This window comes from Drosophila ananassae (assembly GCF_017639315.1).
Source record: "Drosophila ananassae strain 14024-0371.13 chromosome 4 unlocalized genomic scaffold, ASM1763931v2 tig00000054, whole genome shotgun sequence".
Taxonomy (NCBI): domain Eukaryota; kingdom Metazoa; phylum Arthropoda; class Insecta; order Diptera; family Drosophilidae; genus Drosophila; species Drosophila ananassae.
In genome coordinates, this window is record NW_025319037.1 from 5,726,409 (window position 1) to 5,750,883 (window position 24,475).

The 24,475-nt window shown below is 37.2% G+C and overlaps 1 protein-coding gene across 2 annotated transcripts; it reads left to right on the forward strand.

Moving 5' to 3' along the window:
• The first annotated feature begins 370 nt into the window (after positions 1 to 370).
• LOC6501780 (NADH-ubiquinone oxidoreductase 49 kDa subunit) lies at positions 371 to 17,581 on the forward strand. 2 transcript variants are annotated; one of them, XM_001966893.4, is made up of 6 exons: positions 386 to 594; positions 679 to 803; positions 2,387 to 2,496; positions 2,548 to 2,749; positions 16,592 to 16,779; positions 16,834 to 17,581. In XM_001966893.4, exons 1-6 carry the CDS (start codon positions 497 to 499, stop codon positions 17,521 to 17,523), a joined length of 1,413 nt encoding a protein of 470 aa, XP_001966929.1. In that variant the 5' UTR covers positions 386 to 496; the 3' UTR covers positions 17,524 to 17,581. The 2 variants fall into 2 exon arrangements, with proteins under 2 accessions (XP_014759515.1, XP_001966929.1); XM_014904029.3 differs by lacking the exons at positions 16,592 to 16,779; positions 16,834 to 17,581 and adding an exon at positions 15,349 to 15,535 and having other exon boundaries at positions 371 to 594.
• The last annotated feature ends 6,894 nt before the right edge of the window (positions 17,582 to 24,475 follow it).

Consider the following 24,475-nt stretch of genomic DNA (forward strand, 5'->3'; position numbering starts at 1 on the left):
TTCATTCAGATCGGATGCCAACAGAAAATTTTTGGTTCTTGGTCACTGTCATCCACAGTAATGTGAAAAAACATGCTATTATTGAATTTCAATTTTTTGATTGTGGTTGACCTTTCTTGAGAATTACCCATCCATACGTATATAATTTATCTGAGTACGACGGTTTGTTGTTGATATTGATACCAAAAAATTTTCAGTATTTTCAGTATTTTTTTAAAACGGTTTTTTCATATTTTCACAAATTGCTAATTTCAAGATGCGTACAAATTCCATAAATTTATCTGTAAACTATGTACATACACATACATGTATTGTAAGGTGTAATCCATAAATAAGTTTTCAGTTCTTGTTACTTCTAAATTATTTGATGTCAATAATTTGATGTTATTTGGCCAGATTGAGTTTAGACCGTTTCTCAGCACGGTAACACTAATTTCCGTGTTAATAAGGGCAAAAAAAATACATATTTAGTCAAAGATAGTAAGATTATAACGAAATGGGGTTTGCGAGCATTGCAAGGCGTTCTGCCAGTCCTATATTAGCCCAATTAAAATATCGTTTCCCAACTGCTGCAGCAAGATATGACATACCCAAGTAAATAATCACTCTTACATAAGCGAAAAATTCTATTTGTTCAATAGTGCATTTTGCAGTTTTATTTTTGATTTTGTTTTTTAGTTTTCAGCAAACCCTACGTGGAGCTGCAAAATGGTATCCTGATGCAGAATTTATGCAACAATTCAGTGGACCGGTAATGTACCCGGATGATATTACTTCACTATGGAAAGTACCTCCATGGAACAGTATGTATTTAATATAATTTTTTTACCCTTGCTGAGGGTATCAAAATTTTGGTAAAAACCATGCTACGCAGTGAAGAAGACATTTCTAATCCTAAGTTTATATATATATGTATGTATATATAGTTAATCAGGATAAGTTCTATCCGTTTTTACGCAAACTCAGAACCATCTATTTAAATTTTACATACATATGTATATACTTCATTTATTTAAACTCAGTATGTATGTATTTACATATATGTAACATATATATGTACATATACATATGTACATATATGTATTTTTTAAAAGACCTTTTTAGAAAAAGTGTATTTATTAAGCTTCCTTTGAAGTAACTTTCTTGCATCTATCAATTAAATTATTCACAAAACAGGAGTCATTTAAATACAAAAAAGGTTGCGTACAAAAAGTTAATTGTACCAAATAATTCTTAAGGTGGCGAAATTAATCAAGTTTAGTAAGATTTACGGTATCAAAATTGTTTTTACTACTTGATGTAACCAATTTGGCGTCGATTGGACCCATTTTTACGTTGTCCTCCACGTAATTTTGACCAATTCTCCTTTTATTTTTATACCCTTGCAGAGGGTATTATAATTTTGGTCAAAAGTGTGCAACGCAGTGAAGGAGACATCTCCGACCCTATAAAGTTTATAAATTCTTGATCAGGATCACCTCCTGAGTCGATATGAGCATGTCCGCCTGTCCGTCTGTCTGTTTCTACGCAAACTAGTCTCTCGGTTTTAAAGCTATCGAGTTGAAACTTTGCACACATCCTTCTTTGCTTTGCAGGCAGTATATAAGTCGCAACGGCCGGGATCGGTCGACTATATCCTATAGCTGCCATATAACTGATTGATCGGAAATGCCATAACTTTGGTGTTTTTTAAGTTAGAGGGTTGGGATTTGGTACAGATTCTATTTTGGAAAAAAATTTGGTTTGTCGAATTTCATAAGGATCGGGCGTCTATATCCTATAGCTGTTATATAACTGATTGATCGGAAATACTATAACTTCTTTGTTCAAGTTAAGTTTTTCAAGTTAGAGGGATGGAAGTTTCAATGGATTCCTCTTTTGTCACAATAATTCGATGTGCCAAATTTCATAAGGATCGGCCAACTATATACGATCCGCTATATACCTAATAATATAAGATGCGTGGCGCCACCTAGCGGACTGCGACTCAACTGCAAGGGTCCTTTCTTGTTTACATTTCTTTTTATTATTATATTTAATTTTCGTTGATCCTGCCCCCTAAAAGTCCCACAGATGTTCCATGGGACTGAAATCTGAAACTATAGTGCCGAATTCAATTTATTTTTGACCCTATGTAGTAACCACAGCGTGGTTTTGTCGGCACAATGCCTGTAATCCTTAGGAATCCCTTTCAAGGGTACAGGATCGGCGAAAATACAATAAAATCAAAGGACAAACGTAAAAATAGCTTAAATCGATGCCAAATTGGTTACGCAACGAAGTCAAAACCATAACGATGAGTTTTGAGCGCATACCGTATATGTACGTATACGTCACCGCCTGAAGCTTGCTTTAATTTCTTGTTTTACATATTTTTTTTTAACAGGTAAAGTTATTCCTGTCGAGAAGTCTGTTCGAAACCTGACTCTAAACTTTGGTCCGCAGCACCCTGCTGCACATGGAGTACTTCGTCTTGTGCTGGAGCTGGATGGAGAGGTTGTGATAAGACGTCACTTTTTAAACATATTTCACCTGTATTTTTTGTAGACTGTAATGCGAGCTGATCCTCACATCGGTCTGCTTCATCGAGGAACGGAGAAACTTATAGAGTATAAAACGTACACACAAGCGTTACCTTATTTTGATCGATTAGACTACGTATCAATGATGTGCAATGAACAGTGTTACTCATTGGCAGTTGAAAAACTTCTGAACATTGAAGTACCGCTTCGTGCCAAGTATATCCGAAGTAAGTTATTAACATTAACAGTATATTAATAATTAAATCGAAGTGATTCGAAAATCTCATTTATAGCTTTTTGTAAAGGTTCAGTTATTATTGCAGAAAACTTATATATCAAATGACTTTAACGTTAATAAAAAATCAAGTTTTTAATGGAAACAAGAAAGAAAAGCTGGTTTTTTATATTATATATATATTGGCTCCTATATAGTTGTCAGATCCTTCACCAATCAATTTTCTAATAAAAATGTTAGTAACAGCCCCAAGCGTCTCTAAAAAATAGCAAGGTTCGTTCAGTTCAGCATTTCCGATCGTTCAGTTATATGGCAGCTATAGGACATAGTTGGCTGATCCTTATGAAATTTAGCAAATTGGATTACTTTGCCCAAAATGGAATCTGTTGCACACATCTTTTTTTGTTGCGGGCAGTATATAAGTCGGAAAGGCCAGGATCGGTCGACTATATCCTATAGCTGCCATATAACTGATTGATCGGAAATGCCGTAGCTTTAGTGTTTTTAAATTAGAGGGTTGAAACTTTCCGCATATTTGGCCAAAATATCTTATCTTACAAAATTTCATAAGGATCGGTTTCCAACATTTTTATTCGAAAATTGATTATCGAATCAATGAAATTTTCATAAGGATCGGTCAACTATATACGATCCGATATACATATATATAATAAAAGCTGCTACATAACTTCAACGGTATTGAAACTTCGGCTCCTCCCGAAGTTAGCTTTCCTTTCTTGTTTATTTTTATAAAAGTGAATCTAATAGATCTTGTTACAAGTTCTATAATTGGTGCAAATATAAATATTGAATGATTTTTTTTTAGAATATTAAAAAAATCTAGGGCTGTTGCACGCGGCACTGACAGAAGATACTTTTTCAAAAACCATTTCGAACGCTGATTTCAGCGAAACCGTAAGGAAAATTTGTTTGCAATTAATTTCAAAACGTTATTAATTGATCTTAAAAAATTTTTTTGTTTCACTTAAAAATATTTGGTCGTTTTTTTATACCCTTGCAGAGGGTATTATAATTTTGGTCAAAAGTGTGCAACGCAGTGAAGGAGACATCTCCGACCGTATAAAGTATATATATTCTTGATCAGGATCACCTCCTGAGTCGATTTGAGCATGTCCGTCTGTCTGTCTGTCTGTCATTTTCTACGCAAACTAGTCTCTCAGTTTTAAAGCTATCGAGTTGAAACTTTGCACACATCCTTCTTTCCTTTGCAGGCAGTATATAAGTCGGAACGGCCGGGATCGGTCGACTATATCCTATAGCTGCCATATAGCTGATTGATCGGAAATGTTTGGTGTTTGGTGTTTTTTAAGTTAGTGTTTTTGGTCTTTTTTAAGTTAGAGGATTGGGACTTTCCACACATGTTATGTTTGACCAAAATATCTTACATACAAAATTTCATAAGGATCGGCCGACTATATTCTATAGCTGTCATAGAACGATCTATATTGGCATAACTTTGGGTTTTTTTAAGTTAGAAAGATGGGATTTGGTACAGATTCTATTTTGGGCAAAATAATCCGATTGTCGAATTTTATAAGGATCGGCCGACTATATCCTATAGCTTTCATACAACGATCGGAATTGGCATAACTTTGGTGTTTCTTAAGTTAGAAAGATGGGACTTGGCACAGATTCTATTTTGGACAAAATAATCTGATTTGCCAAATTTCATAAGGATCGGCCGACTATATGCTATCCGCTTTATATCTGATAATATAAGATGCGTGGCGGCACCTACCGGACTGGGTAAGGGTATGTAAACTTCGGCTCCGCCCGAAGTTAGCTTTCCTTTCTTGTTTGTTATAAATTTAAATGGAAATAATTAATCTGATAAATTTTTATTTTGTACCTATTGATTCTGCTTATTATCAAGTGTACGAACATTTTAATTAATTGTGTTCAACGTACTTCCCCTTCAAATCTCAGTCCAGTGAATTTGTATACCAACATCAACATTTTCGTCTTTGTTCGTAAATAATTTCATTGTACTAAAGGGTTATAGTAGTAGAAAGTCAAATAAGGAGATCACCATATTTTTTACAAATATCATCTGTGTGAAAAAGTCACAGCAACGCGTGTCCGGGTCAGCTATATAAATACCGTATTTTTCGGTATTATCTAGTATACTGCGCAGTAAAAAGGGTGAAGTGTTTCTGAGTAAACCTAACTACTGTAGAGTACGATGGTGCTAGAAATGATTGCATTTATGGATATGACTAATATATTTGTTTCTCGGTCTCAACAAATATATTACCCCTGACACATTTGAGATTGATGTTTAGGCTTACTTTAAAGCCAAAACCAACGACCACGACTTCCCCTGGCATGATTAATATAACACTTGGTCGAATTAACCACGATAGAAATTCTTTAGGTCTGATTAAATTACTCTTTCCAGAACCTTTCCTGAGGATCCATATCATCCCTCTTTTGTTTAAGAGAATTGGTTATTCTTAGCTTTAATCGAAACCAATACATTAAGTAAGTCAAATAAGTCTTTAGGCTGACTTTACGAAACCCTTAGCCATACAACAGATAGACTACTCATTTCATACAACGAAAATGGACGCACAAATTTCTGGCGACAGACCGCAGACAACATCTTTCTTCTATTCTTACGCTCTCTGGTTTGTTGTATCATAGAATACTGCTCATGCTTTTGGAGCCATCAATACTCATTTCATCGAAAGAATCTGTTCAAAAGCTGTTTCTTATATTTTCATAAAAAAAATAATCTGAGATGCTGTTTATCGCCTTCCGTTTTTTTTTTGGGTGAAAATATTAAAGCAGAAGCATCGTACTTGTATTCTACTTCATATGGTTAATCTTGGTCCGGTTGATTCCCAATTACTCCTGGAACAACTATTGTTCACTGTTCCTAACATGTTAACCAGGACTATGTCGGGCTAGGTCTTTCTGCAGGTCCTTTGATTTCGCCGTCCTTTAATTTTTCTTTACGTGTTATTTAAAGGAATCACAATCTATTGCATATATTATCATTTATATCCCATAAATTAACTCTAGATGTAATTGAAATTAAAGCTTTCCGCTATGCGCCCACCTTCATTCTTCCTCGATCTGCAAAGCCGCAAAAGTATCCCATAAGGACACAAAAACGAATGGGAACCGAAAACCAAATCAAAGCTAAAATTCCATATAATATGAAATTTCCAACTAATCTACGACATATGGGATTTTTGTTTTACCTTTTGCATATTATTTTGTCAAGAGGTTTTTATACCTTTGCAGAGGGTAATATTATTTAGGTCAAAAGTGTGCGCAGTGAAGTAGACATCTTCGACAATATAAAGTATTAGGTTGTCAAAAAAGTCTTGCGGTATTTTCGCTAGTTGGCGCTGAAGGCGCTGTTTTATTCGTCGCATCAGGTCATACTATACCTTTTTGAAAAGCTCATTTCACGCGCTAACACGTGTTTGATTGATTTTCTTCTGTTTTAAGTCGTTCGTAAGTTATAGCGTTGCAATCATGGAGCAAAATAAAGGGAAAATACGGCATATCTTACAGTACTACTACGATAAAGGCAAAAATGCATCTCAAGCATCCAACTACCTTTTGCGATAAAATAAAATAAAAAAAATTACGATAAAATCGCTGAATTGGTCGAAAGAGACCGGCAGAGTATCAGTCGCAGCATCGGTCAAGAGCTGAGCATGAGTCAACAAACCGTTATAAACCATTTGAAGAAGCTTGGAGTCACTAAGAAGCTGAATGTATGGGTGCCACACGAATTGACGCAAAAAAACTTCTTTGACCGTATCGACGCATGCGAATCGCTTCTAAATCGCAACCAAATCGACCCGTTTTTTAAGAGTATGGTGACTGGCGATGAAAAGTGGGTAACTTACGATAACGTAATGCGTAATGTGTGTTTGGTGGGATTGGCAGGGAATAATCCACTATGAGCTGCTTCCCTATGGCCAAACGCTCAATTCGGACCTCTACTGCCAACAACTGAACCGCTTGAAGACAGCACTCATGCAGAAAAGGCCATCTTTGATCAACAGAGGCGGAAATGTCTTCCACCAGGACAATGCCAAGCCACACACATCTTTAGTGACGCGCCAGAAGCTCCGGGAGCTCGGATGGGAGGTTCTTTCGCATCCACCGTATAGTCCGGATCTCGCACCAAGTGATTACCACCTGTTTCTGTTTCTGGCGAACGCGCTTTTTAGTCTGAAGTTGGCCACAAGAGAGTCCTGTGAAAATTGGATCTCCGAATTTTTTGCCAATAGGGAAGCGAGCTTCTATGAGAGGGGCATTATGAAGTTGGCATCTCGTTGGGAACGCGTCATCGAACAAAACGGCGCATATTTGACTTGAATCGCATTATTGTATCCAATTTTATGAACAATTGAAAATTCAATAGAAATACCGCAAGACTTTTTTGACAACCTAAAATATATAATCTTGTTTATCATTCCCTCCTGAGTTGATATAAGTATATAAAATGATCAAACCGTATATAGTTGTCCGATCCTTATGAGAATTTCACCATCAAATAAATTTTGTAATAAAACAAGAAAGGAAAGATAACTTCTGACCACGGTTGCCATTTTTGGTACAAATGTACCACAACTGGTACATTTTTTATGCGTTGGTACATTGGATCACTTTTTTTCATTTTGGTACATTTTCAATATGCCTGGTCTTTTTTCAAAAAATTTTATGTTCACACATATTATTTTAACAAATGGCTCTGTTCCACCAAGCACAAATTTTGTATCAGTTAGAAATGGAACCATTACTAACACTGAAAAATATCGCATGCAGTCGATTTGCGATGTTCCGTCTGAAATTGAGAAAATATGTATGAGCCAACGTAAGGTCCATCACTACGTAAACAGTTATAAATTGTGAAATACATAAAATAATAAGTACGTGAAATAATAAAAGATCATTTAAAAAAAACTTTAAGAAATTTTAGTTTTAAAAAATACCGAGAAAAATTTGTGGTACATTTTTGCCCAAATTGGTACATTTTTTCAAAATTTTGGTACAAAAAATTTTTTTGGAATGGCAACCGTGCTTCTGACGGAGCCGAAGTTTATATACCCTTGCAGTTGAGTCGCAGTCCGCTAGGTGGCGCCGCACATCTTATATTATTAGATATATAGCGAATCGCATATAGTCATTGAAACGCCTTCTAACTTGAAAAACAACGAAGTTGTGGCATTTCCGATTAATCAGTTATGTGGCAGCTATAGGATATAGACGGCCGATCCTTATGAAATTTGGCAGATCGGATAAGTTGGCCCAAATTAGAATCCATAGAAAGTCCCATCTTTCTAACTTGAAAAACAACAAAGTTTTAGCATTTCCGATCAATCAGTTATATGGCAGCTGTAGGATAAAGTCGACCGTTCCGACTTATGTACTACCTGCAAAACAAAAAAGGATGTGTGCAAAGTTTCAACTCGATAGCTGTAAAACTGAGAGACTAGTTTGCGTAGAAACCGACAGACAGACGGACAAACGGACATGCTTATATCGACTCAGGAGATGTCTCCTTCACTGTGTTGCACACTTTTGACCAAAATTATAATACCCTCTGCAAGGGTATAATATTGGAAACAGCGCCAAGCATCTTTAAAAATAGCAAGGTTCTGCCATTTCCGATCCTTCAGTTATATGTTATAGGATATAGTCGGCCGATCCTTATGAATTTTGTACATAAGATATTTTAACCAAATATAACATGTATGGAAAGTCCCAACGCTCCAACATAAAAAACACCAAAGTTATGGCATATCCGATCAATCAGTTATATGACAGCTATAGGATATAGTCGGCCATAGACAAATAAAGTAAAAGTTGAAAGAATTTACTCCATGTTTTCAAGTTTATTGCACACATACATTCACAAGCTCAAATAAAATATTCCCCATCATATACACATCCATGTATGTACATATGTATGTGCACGTAACACCAAGCTTCACAGGTGACTGCACAAAATTGGTGGCTCCTCTTGTAGGAATATATCTTGGGTTAACGAATTTTGCCAAATATAAACGATATATCAAAAGTTGCTTCATCTCAAGGGCTATCTCCTCGTGCAAAAAGAATAATATCAAGTAGGCCAATTTTAAAAAATAATTTTTTTTCTTAAAAAAAAAAAATAAATTTTCCGTGTATTATACCCTTGCAGAGGGTATTATAATTTTGATCAAAAGTGTGCAACGCAGTGAAGAAGACATCTCCGACCCTATAAAGTATATATATTCTTGATCAGGATCACCTCCTGAGTCGATATGAACATGTCCGTCTGTCAGTCTGTCTGTCAGTTTCTACGCAAACTAGTCTCTCAGTTTTGGAGCTATTGAGTTGAAACTTTGAACACATCCTTTTTTTCCTTGCAGGTAGTATATAAGTCGGAACGGCCGGGATCGGTCGACTATATCCTATAGCTGCCATATAACTGATTGATCGGAAATGCCATAACATAGGTGTTTTTTAAGTTGGAGGGTTGAGACTTTCCACACATGTTATATTTGGCCAAAATATCTTGTCTACAAAATTTCATAAGGATCGGCCGACTATATCCTATAGCTGTCATAGATCGATCGGAATTGGCATAACTTTGATGTTTTTTAAGTTAGTAAGATGAGACTTGGTACAGGTTATATTTTTAGCAAAGTAATCTGATTCGCCAAATTTCATAAGGATCGGCCAACTATATACGATCCGTTATATATCTAATTATATAAGAAGCGTGGCGCCACCTAGCGGACTGCGACTCAACTGCAAGAGTATATAAACTTCGGCTCCGCCCGAAGTTAGCTTTCCTTTCTTGTTTTTTTTTGTGTACTATTAAGACGTTTGGTCTTAAAAAGAAGTGAAATAGATATTTAAAAAACCTTTTCATCGGTGTAAAGCACGTTTTAATATCGTTCTTGATTATAAAGTAATAAATATTTTAATTACCAACGTTTTTTTTAATTTTTTAACGTAAGCTTAAGGTATTTCAAAAAATTGTAGAACAATAGTTGCTCATATGATAGTAACAAACTATATCCCAAACGTCCAATTTTTTCAGGATTGCCAAGGCGCAAACAGACAACCAGACAAACAGACACTCTGGTTTCATTTTAAGGTAGTAGACCAATGTGATGGGTTCAAAAAATCGAATTTTTTTTTTCTACATTTTTTGAAAGAACCACATTTCAAAAACATTCTCTTAAATTTTCAGACCAAAATTTAGAATATTGTTAAAGTTATTGGCAAAACAAGAGAGCGCGCCGTAGTGAGTATGAACGCGTGTCGAAACTTTGAACGCGTTTTTCTCGAAACTAGGTTTTTGAAATTTAGGGGAAGCACTGACTTAAAACTATTCAACCGATTTGGCTTAAAATTTAACTGAATATTCTACATACACATATCTAAATACCTAACCTTTAAAACACTTAAATTTCGAATAATAAATTGATTTTTTCAAACATTTTATCAACGGAAAATCTTCGATTTTGAGTAATATTTTTTCAAAACTCCAACATTTATACAATTTCTCACTTTCTATGTATAGTATTGGTTTGTTCATTAGAATAGGGTCTACATAATAATAATTTCTTTGATTTTTTAAATTTTGATGACTACGGAAGGCTGTGTGCTTCCCCGAAACAGCTCACCATTCTTTCGTGACCTCTACTTCAACAGAAAATACTCTTAATAATTTAAAGTATAATTAAGTCAACTAAATTTTTTTGTACCCTAGAAACTATTAAAATAAACATGTAAAAATTACAAGACAATCGCATTTTATTTTCTTGTTAAAAAAAAATTTCAAAAAAACGTCCAAATTTGGGCCGTCACATTGGTCTACTACCTTAAAAAATCTGTAAAAATGGATATCTTTTGAAAGAAATGTCGGATCGGTTGAGGTACCAATCGACGCGTATTTAGGAGTAAAATGCAAAAAATATTGTATCTAGGTACTAAATGTCTCCCCCAGCCCCAATGTAGTGATTCTAAATTTTGTTACTTTAGCCCTAATTTCTCCCAAACCAAATAACTTTTGGAAAATGTTTGGACAAAAATGATCTTATTAAAACAATACCTTTCGATTGGTATACAATTCAGTAACTGTACAATTAGATCGGTTGCCTACAACTTTTCATAGACACGTTTTCGGTGCGTCAAAAAATTATTTTTATTTTTATATTTGGTTTTCAGCGACAACTGGCGGTTCGTTTGTTCTAATAAATTCAATTCGGTGAAAATTCAATAAAAATAATAATTTATCTTTTACATTTGTCTAAACAAAATGCCTAAAACAAGGGAGTTAACCCTTGAGCTCCGGGCTGAAATTGTTATTAAGCTTAAAGCCGGTATTTCAGCGGCTGAAATCGCTAAATTGTATAAAATTTCACGCAGAAATATCTACTACTTAGTAAAAAAGATGGATACAGCTGGCACTTTCAAAAATAAGAAAAGATCAGGCCTAAAACCTGTGTTGGACCAAAGACAATGCAGGCACTTACTAGGAGTTGTAGCGAGCAATCCAAGTGCAAGTCCAGTAAAAATTGCCCAAGAATCAAAAAATATAATTGGTAAACAAATAAGTGATTCTACAATTCGTCGCAGGCTAAAAGAAGCTGATTTCAATACATATGTTATCCGCTGATTTCAATATATATGTTAGTGATTGACATCACACCAACCAACCGAACAATACGCCTGCAATTTGCATTGGAATATATTAATAAGCCTCTTGACTATTGGTTTAATGTTTTATGGACGGATGAGGCTGCATTTCAGTCCTATCAGGGGTCCTACAGCCATCATTTTATGCATTTGAAGAAAAACTAAAAGCATTTGGCAGCCCAGCCAATCAATAGGTTTGGTGGTGGCACAGTCATGTTCTGGGGATGCCTTTCCTATTATGGATTCGGAAACCTCGTACCGATAGAAGGAACTTTAAACCAGAACGGATACGTTCGAATCCTTAATGACCACGCTTTTATGTCAGGAAATAGACTTTTTCCTTCTTATAAATGGATTCTTCAGCAGGACAATGCTCTATGCCACAAGGGTAGGATACCGACCAAATCTTTGAACGACCTTAATCGGTCGGTTCTTCCTTGGCCCTCTCAAAGCCCAGATCTAAAAATCATCGAAAACGTTTGGGCTTTTATAAAAAATCAAAGAACCATTGATAAAAATCGAAAACGCGACGGAGTCATTGTGAACCAAAGCTCCCAAAGTGCATGAGCTACAAAAGAACAACAAAGCGCATGCGAATCTGGGAGAAACAAAGAATATGGAACAGCTGATAACGGGCAATTAGTGAACCGCTGCGGCTAGATACAATGAGAGAATTAAATAGAAATAATTAGATATTTGATGCTGGCACAAGTCCCAACATCCTCCCCCCGTTGAATTCCATCTTTCAACAAAAAATCCTTAGGGGCATGGGACAGCTTCATCACATAATATTGCTGATGATCTCAAGGTCCATAATTCTCAGTTGCAGGCTGCCGTGTCCATCCAGATCCAGAGAGCGCTCGAGCCAGGCGTCAATAGAGTGGCGAGAGTGGAGGGGAACTTCTTTCAGAAATTGCGCGTTGGCGCACCTTTCGATTGCAGGATCGGGAGCCTTCACGGCTGGAGCAGCAGCCACCTTGGCAGCGGCAGACGGCGGCAGCAGCGACGACGACCTCCCCCTATTGGAAGGGTGCAGGCTAGAGTCCAGAATGGAGTCAGACCTGGGCGCTGACTTAATCGGCAACGGTGACAATAAACCAAATCCCGGGCCAGATGAGGGATTAAGAACAGCAGCTTTAGAAAATCCATCGCAGAGAACTGCCAGATGCGATGTGGAAACAGCGACCAAGGGGGGAGCGGTGGATAGCAGGGGCACTGATGAGACGCAATTGGACACGTCCTGGCTATCGTGATCGTTGTTCGGGTTTCGCTCCAATTTAAAAACCTAAGAACCCGATTGGATGTCGCGGTCCAGCGGGTAATCCTGACTGCATGAGCGGCGATTTTTCAACAGACCACCCTGCACCTTCATCACCGCTATGGTTGGTTCTGCCATTGACGAAGCAGGACCAGTGGTGCCGTCGAGACGAGTGGAGTGTTTAGGCACCCTCATGGAGTACCTTGGCATTCCCACCTGAATATCAACGCGCACATCAGCGGCAAGCTGGGAGAACTTCCAGAATAATTCGCTCCCAATTTCACTAGAGCTCAATTGCTCTAACTCATCCTGGAGTGTGGTGAATTTCTTGTGCAACGCAATTTCCAACGGCTCCAGTACCATGATGGTCAAATCGTCCTTCTGCACTGCATGCTTGACCTTATTATGCAGGGCTTCCATCTCCTGGTAGGTCACCTCTGCTCTTCGCCGCAACAGCCTTTCCCTGCTTGCAGGAACCGAGGCACTAAATACGTCTCCAGACTCCATTATGTAAGATTTTGTGCAAGGTGCAATGTAATGGAAACATCAGCAACAAATTTTCCTTTACAAGGTTTCCTTTAAGCACTTTAATGATCACAAATCAAACCGAGCGCGATCACGCGCATTTGGTGACCCCGAAATGTTGAGCTATCAGCGTTTTGATAGCGACCGAATTAATAAAGACTCCACAATTCGATTTCAATATTTTTATTGGGTCAATTTAACCCCAAAACAACTGCAGCGGCCGATCCCAACCAAACCGACAATATGGAAAAACAAAGAATATGGAACAGCTGATAACGGGCAATTAGTGGACCGCTGCGGCTAGTTACACTGAGAAAATTAAATAGAAATAATTATGATATTTGATGCTGGCACAAGTCCCAACACTGTCATTGATGCCAAAGGTGGTGTAACTAAATATTATTAATGTATTTTGATAAAATTAAGAAAATATTTTGTTAGATATTAAGCTGAAATAAATCAAACTAAGTTTTGTGAAAATAATTTTGACGCACCGAAAACGTGTGCAAATACTTCTGACAACTGATAAGCTTTTTTTCTTGTGCTTTTAGATTTTCCCTATAAACCTCTATCTTTCCCATTTCTTTTTGTGTCCCATCAGCAAGGATCAAGCTACGCAATAACATTTGTTTCAGTGAAATCGTTCAACAACAACAAGAATAACAAAAGAAGTTGGGATGTGCAAATAATTGTGTGTTTTGAAAATAATAATGACTACGGTTGTATATGCAAACGTTTCTTAAGACATATTAAAAAGTTTAAAGTTTTTAAAGTAAAATAAAATAAATGCCACAAAGAAGTGTCGACCCCCATGTGCCCTACCCCTAACTTTAAGAAGATATTCCCACAAATTCAAACACTATTGTATTAACCTTTGCCGACGACACTGTAATACTATTTGGCGATGCACGAATCAAGTCAATTTCTGATACCCTGTTTTGATGTGAACTGAAATGCAATGATGGCGTTCTGCAGAACAAATGGTAGGCAGAAGGGGCAAGGTCTGGGCTATAAGGCGGGTGGGGTAACAATTCCCATCTATTTTTTTCCAAATAGTTTAAAACCAGAATGGCTACATGGGGCCGAGCGCAGTCATGATGGGAAATAATTGCATCGTGCCTTATTGCATATTTCGGTTATATTTCGGTTGTCGTAATGAATCCATTTTTCATCCTCAATAACTATCCGATACAAAGAAGACTTTCTTTTCGGGTTCACTTAATATGGAACCCAATTTCCTGGGTTTCCAATGTATCCCGCTGCATTTAAACGTTTTGAAATGGCTGCTTAAGTGACTTCCAAAGATTCGGCGAGCTCTTGTGTGAACCGTGCGAATCACTTTTGGCATGTTCGCTCAGCTAAAGCAGGTTCCCCAAAAACTTCTACCAAAATAAGATGACTTTAAGCAGCAGTTTTCTTCATATTGAAGAAATGAAGAAGAACTGCCCGCACAAACAACCGAATATGTTTATTTAATGCTATAAATGTACCTTAGAAAACCATCGCTCAAAGAAAAATTTTAATTCTTCGGCTATCAATTAAAAAAAATGTTGGAAAAGTTCTAAGCGTCTTCAGAAATACTGGGGCTATTTCATTTCGGATCGTTTAGTGGCAGCTGTTGGCCAGTTCACAAAATGACGAATCGCATGACTTAGCTTTCCCGAGGAGAGACTATATTTGTCCAGAGGGACTATTTGTTTATTGGCAATCCTGAAAAAATTAGAGATGTTACTAAAATATGAACAAATTTTATTTTACAATTTTTTAAAATACTTTAAGTAAAAAATAAAAAAAAACTTTGATAATTAGAAAATTCATAACTTCTTAACCAATGAAGCTTTCTAAACGTGCTCTTTGAGATAAAGAAACTTATTATATATTGCTTATATCCACGGTTGCCATTCCAAAAAAATTTTTTGTACCAAAATTTTGAAAAAATGTACCAATTTGGGCAAAAATGTACCACAAATTTTTCTCGGTATTTTTTAAAACTAAAATTTCTTAAAGTTTTTTTTAAATGATCTTTTATTATTTCACGTACTTATTATTTTATGTATTTCACAATTTATAACTGTTTACGTAGTGATGGACCTTACGTTGGCTCATACATATTTTCTCAATTTCAGACGGAACATCGCAAATCGACTGCATGCGATATTTTTCAGTGTTAGTAATGGTTCCATTTCTAACTGATACAAAATTTGTGCTTGGTGGAACAGAGCCATTTGTTAAAATAATATGTGTGAACATAAAATTTTTTGAAAAAAGACCAGGCATATTGAAAATGTACCAAAATGAAAAAAAGTGATCCAATGTACCAACGCATAAAAAATGTACCAGTTGTGGTACATTTGTACCAAAAATGGCAACCGTGCTTATATCATAATCTGTTAAAAAAAAATGTGGCAAAAATGAAAGAATTTTTGTAAGTTGTACCGAAAAACTGGCATCAAAATCCGAAAAACACGAATAAAAGTCGAAAACTTCAGTTTCAGGTGTAAAAATTTTATCCTTTTTGTTTAACAAAATCGAAGATATATTTTTTTTCAAAAACTACAACATTTAACTATTGAAAAACACCGAAAATTTTTAAATCGGTTGAAAAAAACGCGTTCAGGAATTTTTAAGCGCAAAAAAGTCCCGAAAAACGGTTTTTTAACCATAAATCAAGATTTTGAGGGTGTTACAAATATTTCAAACATGGTTTTGTTATATACTCGACCCAATAAACAATTCCTACTATGTCACTTCAAAAGTACCCAAAATGGAATCTGTACCAAGTCCCCTATTTCTAACTAAAAAACACCAAACTTATGCCAATATCCAATCCGATAGTTCTATGACAGCTATAGGATATAGTAGGCCGATCCTTAAGAAATTTTGTAGATAAGATATTTTGGCCAAATATAACATATGTGGAAAGTCCCAACTCTCTAACTTAAAAAACACCAAAATAATGGCAGTCGGGGCCTCCGGGGGCCTGCCGCAAGAAATTTTTGCGTCCATTTTCGTTGTTTGAAATGAGAAGTCTATATGTTGTATGGTGAGTGGTTCTAGATAGAATTTTGATCAATATCGAAAAAATAAATTTACCTAAAAAAAGGTTAGTTCAATTTAAAAAAAATCTTTTTTAGACATAAAGGGTGTATGTTAAAGAGAAGAGTACCATGTATTATATAGTCGGGAATATAGTATATAGTAATATAGCCGCTTTTATATTTTTAAGGAATATGAAAAAAAAAAGAAAAATTTTTTTAGTTTTAAAAACTGTATGGGTATTTGAACTTGGTCTTTGACTAAAGTTAGCTATCCTGATATTTTTTAGTGTAGCTAAAAAATGCAATTAACTCGGTTTTTCGAATTTTATAGCTCTTTTCGCTGAAATTACTAGAATTCTAAATCATATAATGGCTGTGGGCACACATGCTCTGGATGTTGGTGCCTTGACCCCTTTTTTTTGGCTTTTCGAGGAACGAGAAAAGATGATGGAATTCTATGAGCGCGTTTCCGGTGCCCGGATGCATGCTGCCTATATCCGACCCGGAGGTGTTTCATTGGTAATATATTCTCATTATCCAATTAAAGCAAAATTATTCATAGATTTATTATAGGATATACCTCTTGGTTTGTTGGACGATATTTATGAATTTTCTTCAAAGTTTTCCGAGCGTTTGGACGAAGTAGAGGATGTGCTAACGACGAATCGAATTTGGGTGCAGAGAACCGAAGATATTGGTATTGTGACTGCTGAGGAGGCTCTAAACTTTGGATTTAGCGGTGTCATGCTACGTGGCTCTGGAATTAAATGGGATCTTCGTAAACAGCAACCTTACGACGCATATAACTTGGTTGACTTCGATGTACCTATCGGAACAAAGGGTGATTGCTACGACCGATATCTTTGCCGTGTTGAAGAAATGCGTCAATCATTGCGAATAATTGATCAGTGCCTCAATCAAATGCCCTCTGGAGAAATAAAAACGGATGATGCAAAAGTAGCGCCACCATCGCGTTTTGAAATGAAGACTTCAATGGAAGCTCTCATTCACCATTTTAAGCTGTTTACTCAAGGCTACCAGGTGCCACCAGGAGCTACATATACGGCTATTGAAGCACCTAAAGGAGAATTTGGAGTTTACATAGTTTCGGATGGCTCAAGCCGTCCATACCGCTGTAAAATAAAGGCTCCTGGATTCGCCCACTTGGCAGCCCTGGAAAAGATTGGAAAGCAACATATGCTGGCAGATGTCGTGGCCATTATTGGCACATTAGACGTCGTATTTGGTGAGATTGATCGGTAAACACTCAATACCCTAATTGTACTACTTATGGATATTAAAAGTTGTATTATGCCTGTAATAAAAATGTGTTTTTTTTTAAATTGTAATTTCTGCCCTTTGGTGTATTGCGGTAACTGTAGGAGATAGAACCTATGTGTGTTATGGACTTTGGTTCAGTGGACCCTAAAAGTTTAGGAAGGGTTGAATTTTTGAGTGGAGGAAGAAAAAATTGGAAATTGTCAGTTCTTCTGCTGCTTGAATTTCTGTCTTTCTGGTTAGCAGACATTAGGAATAATTTGATTGAACAAATTTTGCGTCTGTGTCAGATCATCGCAGCCTTGTACAATCTGAGAAATCTTTCGACCATCCATTTGACCATTTGGGTGATAATAAGTCTTATGGATTTGTTATCTGCCCATTAGTTGAATTAGTTGATTAGTCCTAGAATATCGCACTTGCAAACTGGCTGCCGTGTTCTGTTATTGTTTTGGGTGTTTCAAAAAGTGCGACTGTTTGATACAGCGTTGATCTGCCTATGTGATGCGAGGAAGATAAAATTTGGTTACAAAGAAGGAAATTAATTCACAAATAAGGTTAACATTGTAATCTCTGCAGATTGGTTGCAGCTGAAGGGGTTCCTTCCATCAGGTTTAACAGCACGGAATGTGCAGCCTGTGCCTCCTCGATGTACCGTATCCTGGAAAGGACATAAGCGACGACATTATCAAGGTGCCTCAGTGATAGTTCTCAAGATTTTTGATTGTGCGCGAAGATACATATCCGGGTTGCCCGTAGGTGCTGGGGACTCAAGTGCTTTTCTGATAGTTATTACTATCAGATCAGCTATTACTTCAGTCTGAAGGACTCGGTGATATCGGCTCACAATAAAAAACGTCTTTTCCAACTGGCGAAATTAAAGGCCCTACAGGAATTTTTCTTGAACGGTACTAGCGTCGAGGTGGTGTCTTTTTCGATCTGCTGTTACTCATACTCTTCTTGGGACAGGCCTTGTGGTACGCCTTGACGCTTGCCACGGTGAGCATTTCTACCATGGCGTTAAGATCTCTAACAGTCCTGACATTCCCTGTAAAACAAAGCGTCCTGGATGGTACAAGCAAGTGGTCAGCTAAAATAGCAATTACAGGTTTGAGTTTGATTAATAATCATCTTCTAATCTTCATATGTTTTTTGTTGTCCGTTAAATTTGGATTGTATGTATGTGAATGTATTGATATTTGTCATTCTGAATGACCAAGCTGTATTAATATATAACTTATTTATTTACTTAGGAATATTGAATGTGTATATGTAACGCTTAATTAGTTGTATTTTAAAAAATGTGTAATAAGCATGTAAAAATAATACATGTATATTTTTTTTCGAAAGCACATAAAAGCAGTTAATTTTACTTTTGAGCGATAACAGTGTTTTATGTACATACATGAAAACCAATAATACCAAATTCACTTCTGAAATGTTGAGTTTGGTTTTTTTTCTGTTTGTAGGATTCAGTCTCCTCTGAAAAGATTTGTCCAATTTTTAAAATATAAAGACTCTGTTAAATTTAAGACCTTTCTAATTTATAATTAGATATTTTATAAATTTTTTTTAAAAGTAATTTTAACTTGATGAGAATTCCAAAGATTTGGTAACTTCTAGGTGAAATTTTTTTAATTTGAGTTCTATACATACATTTCCAAAATTGTGGGTGATGGAACCTACATATATTTGTTTTGGACTTCGATTAAGGGGTTATGGAGTAGATGAAATTATGCGTGGAAATTTTTTTCTGTTGGCCTGTGTATTAACATATATACATGTATTAAATGCAAAGAAACTTCATAAAAATATGTTTGTGTATATTTTAAAAAATATCTAATTTAAGGATGATTTTCGGTGTAGATCCAGATACACATATATGTAGATTCATTATACAGGCTGAGCACGCTACTGTTGAGGGAACATCTAAAAGGTCATGCAAACTAACAATTACAGGTACACATACTAAAAACATTTCAAAGACATTACAGATTTAAAATAAATGTTAATTTTCTGATACCATACCTTATTTTTGTTTCATAAAAAAATAATATTTTGTTTAAAAGATTCAATAAAATTTTCGCAAAATCATTTCATTAAATTATTTTTATTTTAAAGAAGTATCGAATGTTACAAATTAAATGAAAATGTAAACTAATCTTACTGCATGTTTTTTAATAAGGTTAATTTAATTTAACTTAAAATTTAAAGTCTTACTTAAAATGTATTACTAAACGTATACATAAAAAAGGGCCATGCGGTGTTGAAAAACATAATAAAATCAAAAATCTTCGGTCCCTTTTTTTGGGAAAAAAATGTTTCTATCCGCACTAGTCTCTCAGTTTTAAACGAAACTGGCTTCAAACTTTGCCGAATATATTCTAAAGCTTCCATATAAGTGCACGATGGGAATTGACCAAACTTTGTTGTTTTAAAGTAAGAAGGCTGGAACTTTTCTAAAAAATTTTATTATTAGAAATTAATTTTATGATTTTATATTTTCACAAGAATCTATCAAGTATTGCCTCTATTTGCGATATTATATATTTATATAATATTATATTATATTATATATTATATATATATATATTATATTATATTATATATTATATATAATATTTCCTGAAAGTTCTTTTTTCACCGTTGTTTTTATTTCTTGAATCTTCTCTTTGCGAGACTAACAAGAGGAGTATCAAATCTTATATTTTTAATTAACTAACAGTCATATTGAATGATACAGAGTTAGACAGCCATAAAAATCGATTGCTGGATTGAAAGGTCGTTGCGTCGCAGGCGGGATCCCATAGAAACCCGGGCGAGGAAATTTGGGTGCGAAGACAGTTTTTCTTTGAAGGAGTCTCTTTGCTTCTGGATTTCGTCTTTCACTGCGAGGATGCCCAAATCCCGGTGGATGTTTTCGTTGCGAACATACCAAGATGCCCCAGTGATAGTTCTCAAGATTTTTGATTGTGCGCGCTGTGTGATGTCTATATTGCTGCTGCTCGCGTTTCCCCACAGCTGGGAGCCATTCGTCCAGATTGGCTTTAGGACTAAATTGTAGAGTAATAGCTGAAATACAGGCACAGTGCCGTTCGTGAGTTTATGATCCAGTGGCTGCTGGCTTTCAGTTTTAGGTGCTGTTTTAAGCGGAGGGCCTGTTTGTCTATTAAAAGTAAACGTTACATGTTTGTTCGTTTATTTTAATGCGCCAGTCGGACAGCCACCTTTCCGCTACTATTATATGATTAGCCAGTTGGTTTATTGCTTGCGTTGGGCATCTGGAGCTACTAAGGATATCGGTATCGTCGGCGAACGTTGACCCAGTTAGTTGTGCGTTTGTGGGAATATCCGCGCTTCCAGCTTCGATGATGTAGTCGCCCGAAGTTGCTGCGTTGCATCTCACAAGGTATACCCTATTGTAGAGGTATGATTCCAGTAGCTTGTGGGTGAATGTTGGCAAATACGTTTTAATTTTGTGCATGAGTCCATTAAGCCAAATTCGGTCGAAAGCTTGAGACACGTCGAGATGAATAGCGCTACAGTATTCTCGCTGTTCGAAGTCTGAGCGTATTTCGGATGTTAATCTGTTCACTTCCTCGATGGTTCCGTGGTTTCTTCGGAAGCCAAATTGGTGTGCCGGGATAATGTTGCAAGCTTCCAGAAGTGGTATTATGCGAGTTAGCAAGAATTTTTCAAAAAATTTAGACAAACAAGATAGAAGGCTTATTGGTCTTTACGATGACGGAGTTGTGTGGTGTTTTCCAGTATTCGGCAATTGGCTAAAGGGTAGCCTCTGGCTATGACTGGCAGGAGGAATGAATTTGAGACAGGGTTTGGCTGGAAGACACTTTGGGGTTGTAAAAGATTGGGGTGGGCCCTCCACAGGGGGTACTCTTTCCATGTTGGCGAAAGATTCTGGATGTACCTCAGCTGTGCATTTTCTTCCTGTTGATGAAGAGCCTGTTCGAGTAATTGGGCTGCTTCCCTAAGGCGTTGCTTTGAAGCTGGTGATCCGCTGTTTTGCCAATCACTACGCTCATGCCTCTTTTCTCGCACGAGCTGTTCCATTTGCTTATTGAATTTGTAGTATTTGTTTCGCTCTACTTCATTCCCTTGAGGAGTAGAGATTTTAGCAGCCGCAACGAGTACTTCTTCCAGGGCACTCGTAGTCTGTGATCTGTAGTGTAGTCGATGTCCGATTCCATGTTAAACTCCGGGGCGAGTTCTATGTGGGCACTCACGTACTTTTTGTATTTAAGCCAGTTCGTTTTTGGCGACGTCAGGCTAAGGGGGTGTTCGGTTATTTCTGGGCTTTGAAGAAGCGTTAAAAGAACAGGCGAGTGGTCTGATGATACGTCCTAGACTGCTTTGGCACTTATTAGATTGCAAGGTATGTTTCTTGTTACCGCAAAATCAATAAGGTAAGGGAGCTTGCGTGGAGCAGTTGCCAAGTATGTGGGACTTCCAGGGGAAACATAGTGCAGTTTATTTCTCACATTTATAATTGCATTGTACAATTGCCTTCCTCTGGGAGTCACTAGACGTGATCCCTAGTGCGTATGTTTGGCGTTGTAGTCTCCTGCGGCATTAAAACGATCACCAAGTGAATTGTAGAAGTCCATAAATTGTCCTCCGAGTTTGGGAAACGAGGAGGGAAGTAATCGGCAGCGATTGAAAGACTTACGTTTCTTGACTGCATTTTTATCGATGTGCCTGCAAGAAGTTTGTTGCTAACCTTTTGGGAAAATGGTGCTTTAAGCGTCTCTGATTACAACTCCAGTTCCGCCGTAGGCTGTCCTATCTGGATGATCTGTGCGATAGATTGTATATTTGAAAAGCCTCTTATTTGAAAGTTGTATTTGCTTGAAGAATTGTGACAACTCTAGTTTAAACCGTGAGAGACCATTGACGTTCCACATTGATATTCGTAGAGTCTGCATAGATTATTTAGATTAATGTGCTACGAGCAGCTGTATTACCATGTTCTGGTTTTGAAAAAGTGTTGGCTTGGTCGTTTTCATGAATGACATAAGCTCCATCAAATTTTGTTGGAGGGTAAGCATCATAGTTTCCGTTTTTCTATGTGGCTGTTCTGAGGCCTGTTGAGCGCTTTGTGAGTTAGGCTGAATTGGATTTTGCATTCCAGATCGTAGAGCATCGGCATAGGAGAAGCCGTTGGTGGTGTTTAGGGGACCGAATGAGGACCTCGCAGCTTTGGCGCAGAAGACGTCTGGCGTAGCTTTTGATGCAATGTACACATTCTGTGGATTTTGGTTGCGCGTTGCGGTCGCTTGACGCATGCGACTCTTTAACTCCTTGTACACCGTATTAATTGAAGCTGAAAGTACAATTTTAGCAATAACTTTGCCATTCCTTCTTCTGCTCCCAAGTAATAAGGATTTTGGAGATGCAGAAACCATTTCGGAACCCATCAGAACAGTTCTAAAAAGGTCTTAAATTGCTTAGCTGGAGTTAATAAATCTCCATAATGTAGTGGAAAATATGGCACCTACAACCCCTGGTCATTAAATTTTCAGCATTTCTCTCACTTAATTTGTGTTCGTCCGTAGAGCTTTATGTGGCAACTATGTCAAACTTGATCTCGCGGGAGTAGCGGTAGGTTCCGGAGTCGTAGTCAAAAAACTTAAATCGTCTGACTAAATTTACCTGGATTCTGCAAGGGACTGCTCGGGTTGACCAGGCGCTTGCTGTGATCAGGCTGGAGTTGATGTGGGGTGCTTGAAGTCCTGGGCTGGTTTTCCTCAAGTACTGGTGGTATTGTGGTTCGGCTGATTCCTTATCGGCCGGTCCTACTGGCGGTCCGTTTCACGGGAGCAACACTCGATGTAGTTAGGTAATGCGGGATCTACTTGTGGTCCGTTTCACGAGAGCAACACTTGAAGTAGACTGGTAAGCCGCGGATTCTACTTGTGGTCCGTTTACACTGGAGCCACGCGAAGTAGATAGTTTTTAGAGAGTCCTACTTTGTGAATCGTTTTACACAGGATCACATAAAGTAGGTCAATTTTAAGTACCGTTTCAACACTGAGTAACGAGACGATTGACTCTGATCTCGCAACTGTCTGTCTTTATTTCAGAAGAACAACTCTTATATAAGATGCTAAATTGTACATCATTAAATCTAAGAAAGGTCAATGTTATGGACAATGTTATGCTTGCACACGCATTTCGCCTTAGCTGGGTGGTTTTTGCTTGCTTCGTTCAGTCGGTCATTCTTCCCGCTGATAATGCTGATTCTGCTGCGGTGCCATCGACTAGTGCCGGGTTAGTAGGTTGGATATTGGTTTATGTTTATCGCTAATTTATTACTAGGTGTGCAAATAGGCTAGTGGGTCTGATGTTTGTATATTGTATCCTGCTGATGCATCTTGATTGGATCAAATTACTAAGTGTGCATATAGGGTAGTGTCCATGGTGGACACAAGCCCATTTATAAGTCGGGTGGAGAAGCTTCAGCGGTTTCGGTCTTGCCTTCGTGGGCCTTGAAAAGTGAACGATCGTTGGAGCTGACGGACAAAAACTATGACGTCGCCTTACAGCACCTAGGCTTATTTTTCAAGCTCATGTTAATGAGATACTACATGTGAGGGTCGTAGAATCCGCATCGGCGACGAGGCTTATGCGAGCCCTGGTAATCATGGGCACAACGAAGCAGATTGCTGCTGCCATATATGATGAGCCATACAATCTAAGTGCAGATATGCCGGACTCTGGTGTGCATGGATTTGACGACGACGTCATATGCACCAAACCCTGCGGTAGGACAACGTAGATCCTTTAATCCAGGTAACTCTGCATTGCTGATTACAAACTCCGTCCGTTGCCAGCCATTTCCTCATAATAAACTCCTGCCCAAGGTTAAGTAAAATTTAAGTTTGTCGCCTGAGGATCGGTTAGGCTGGATTTATGGCGT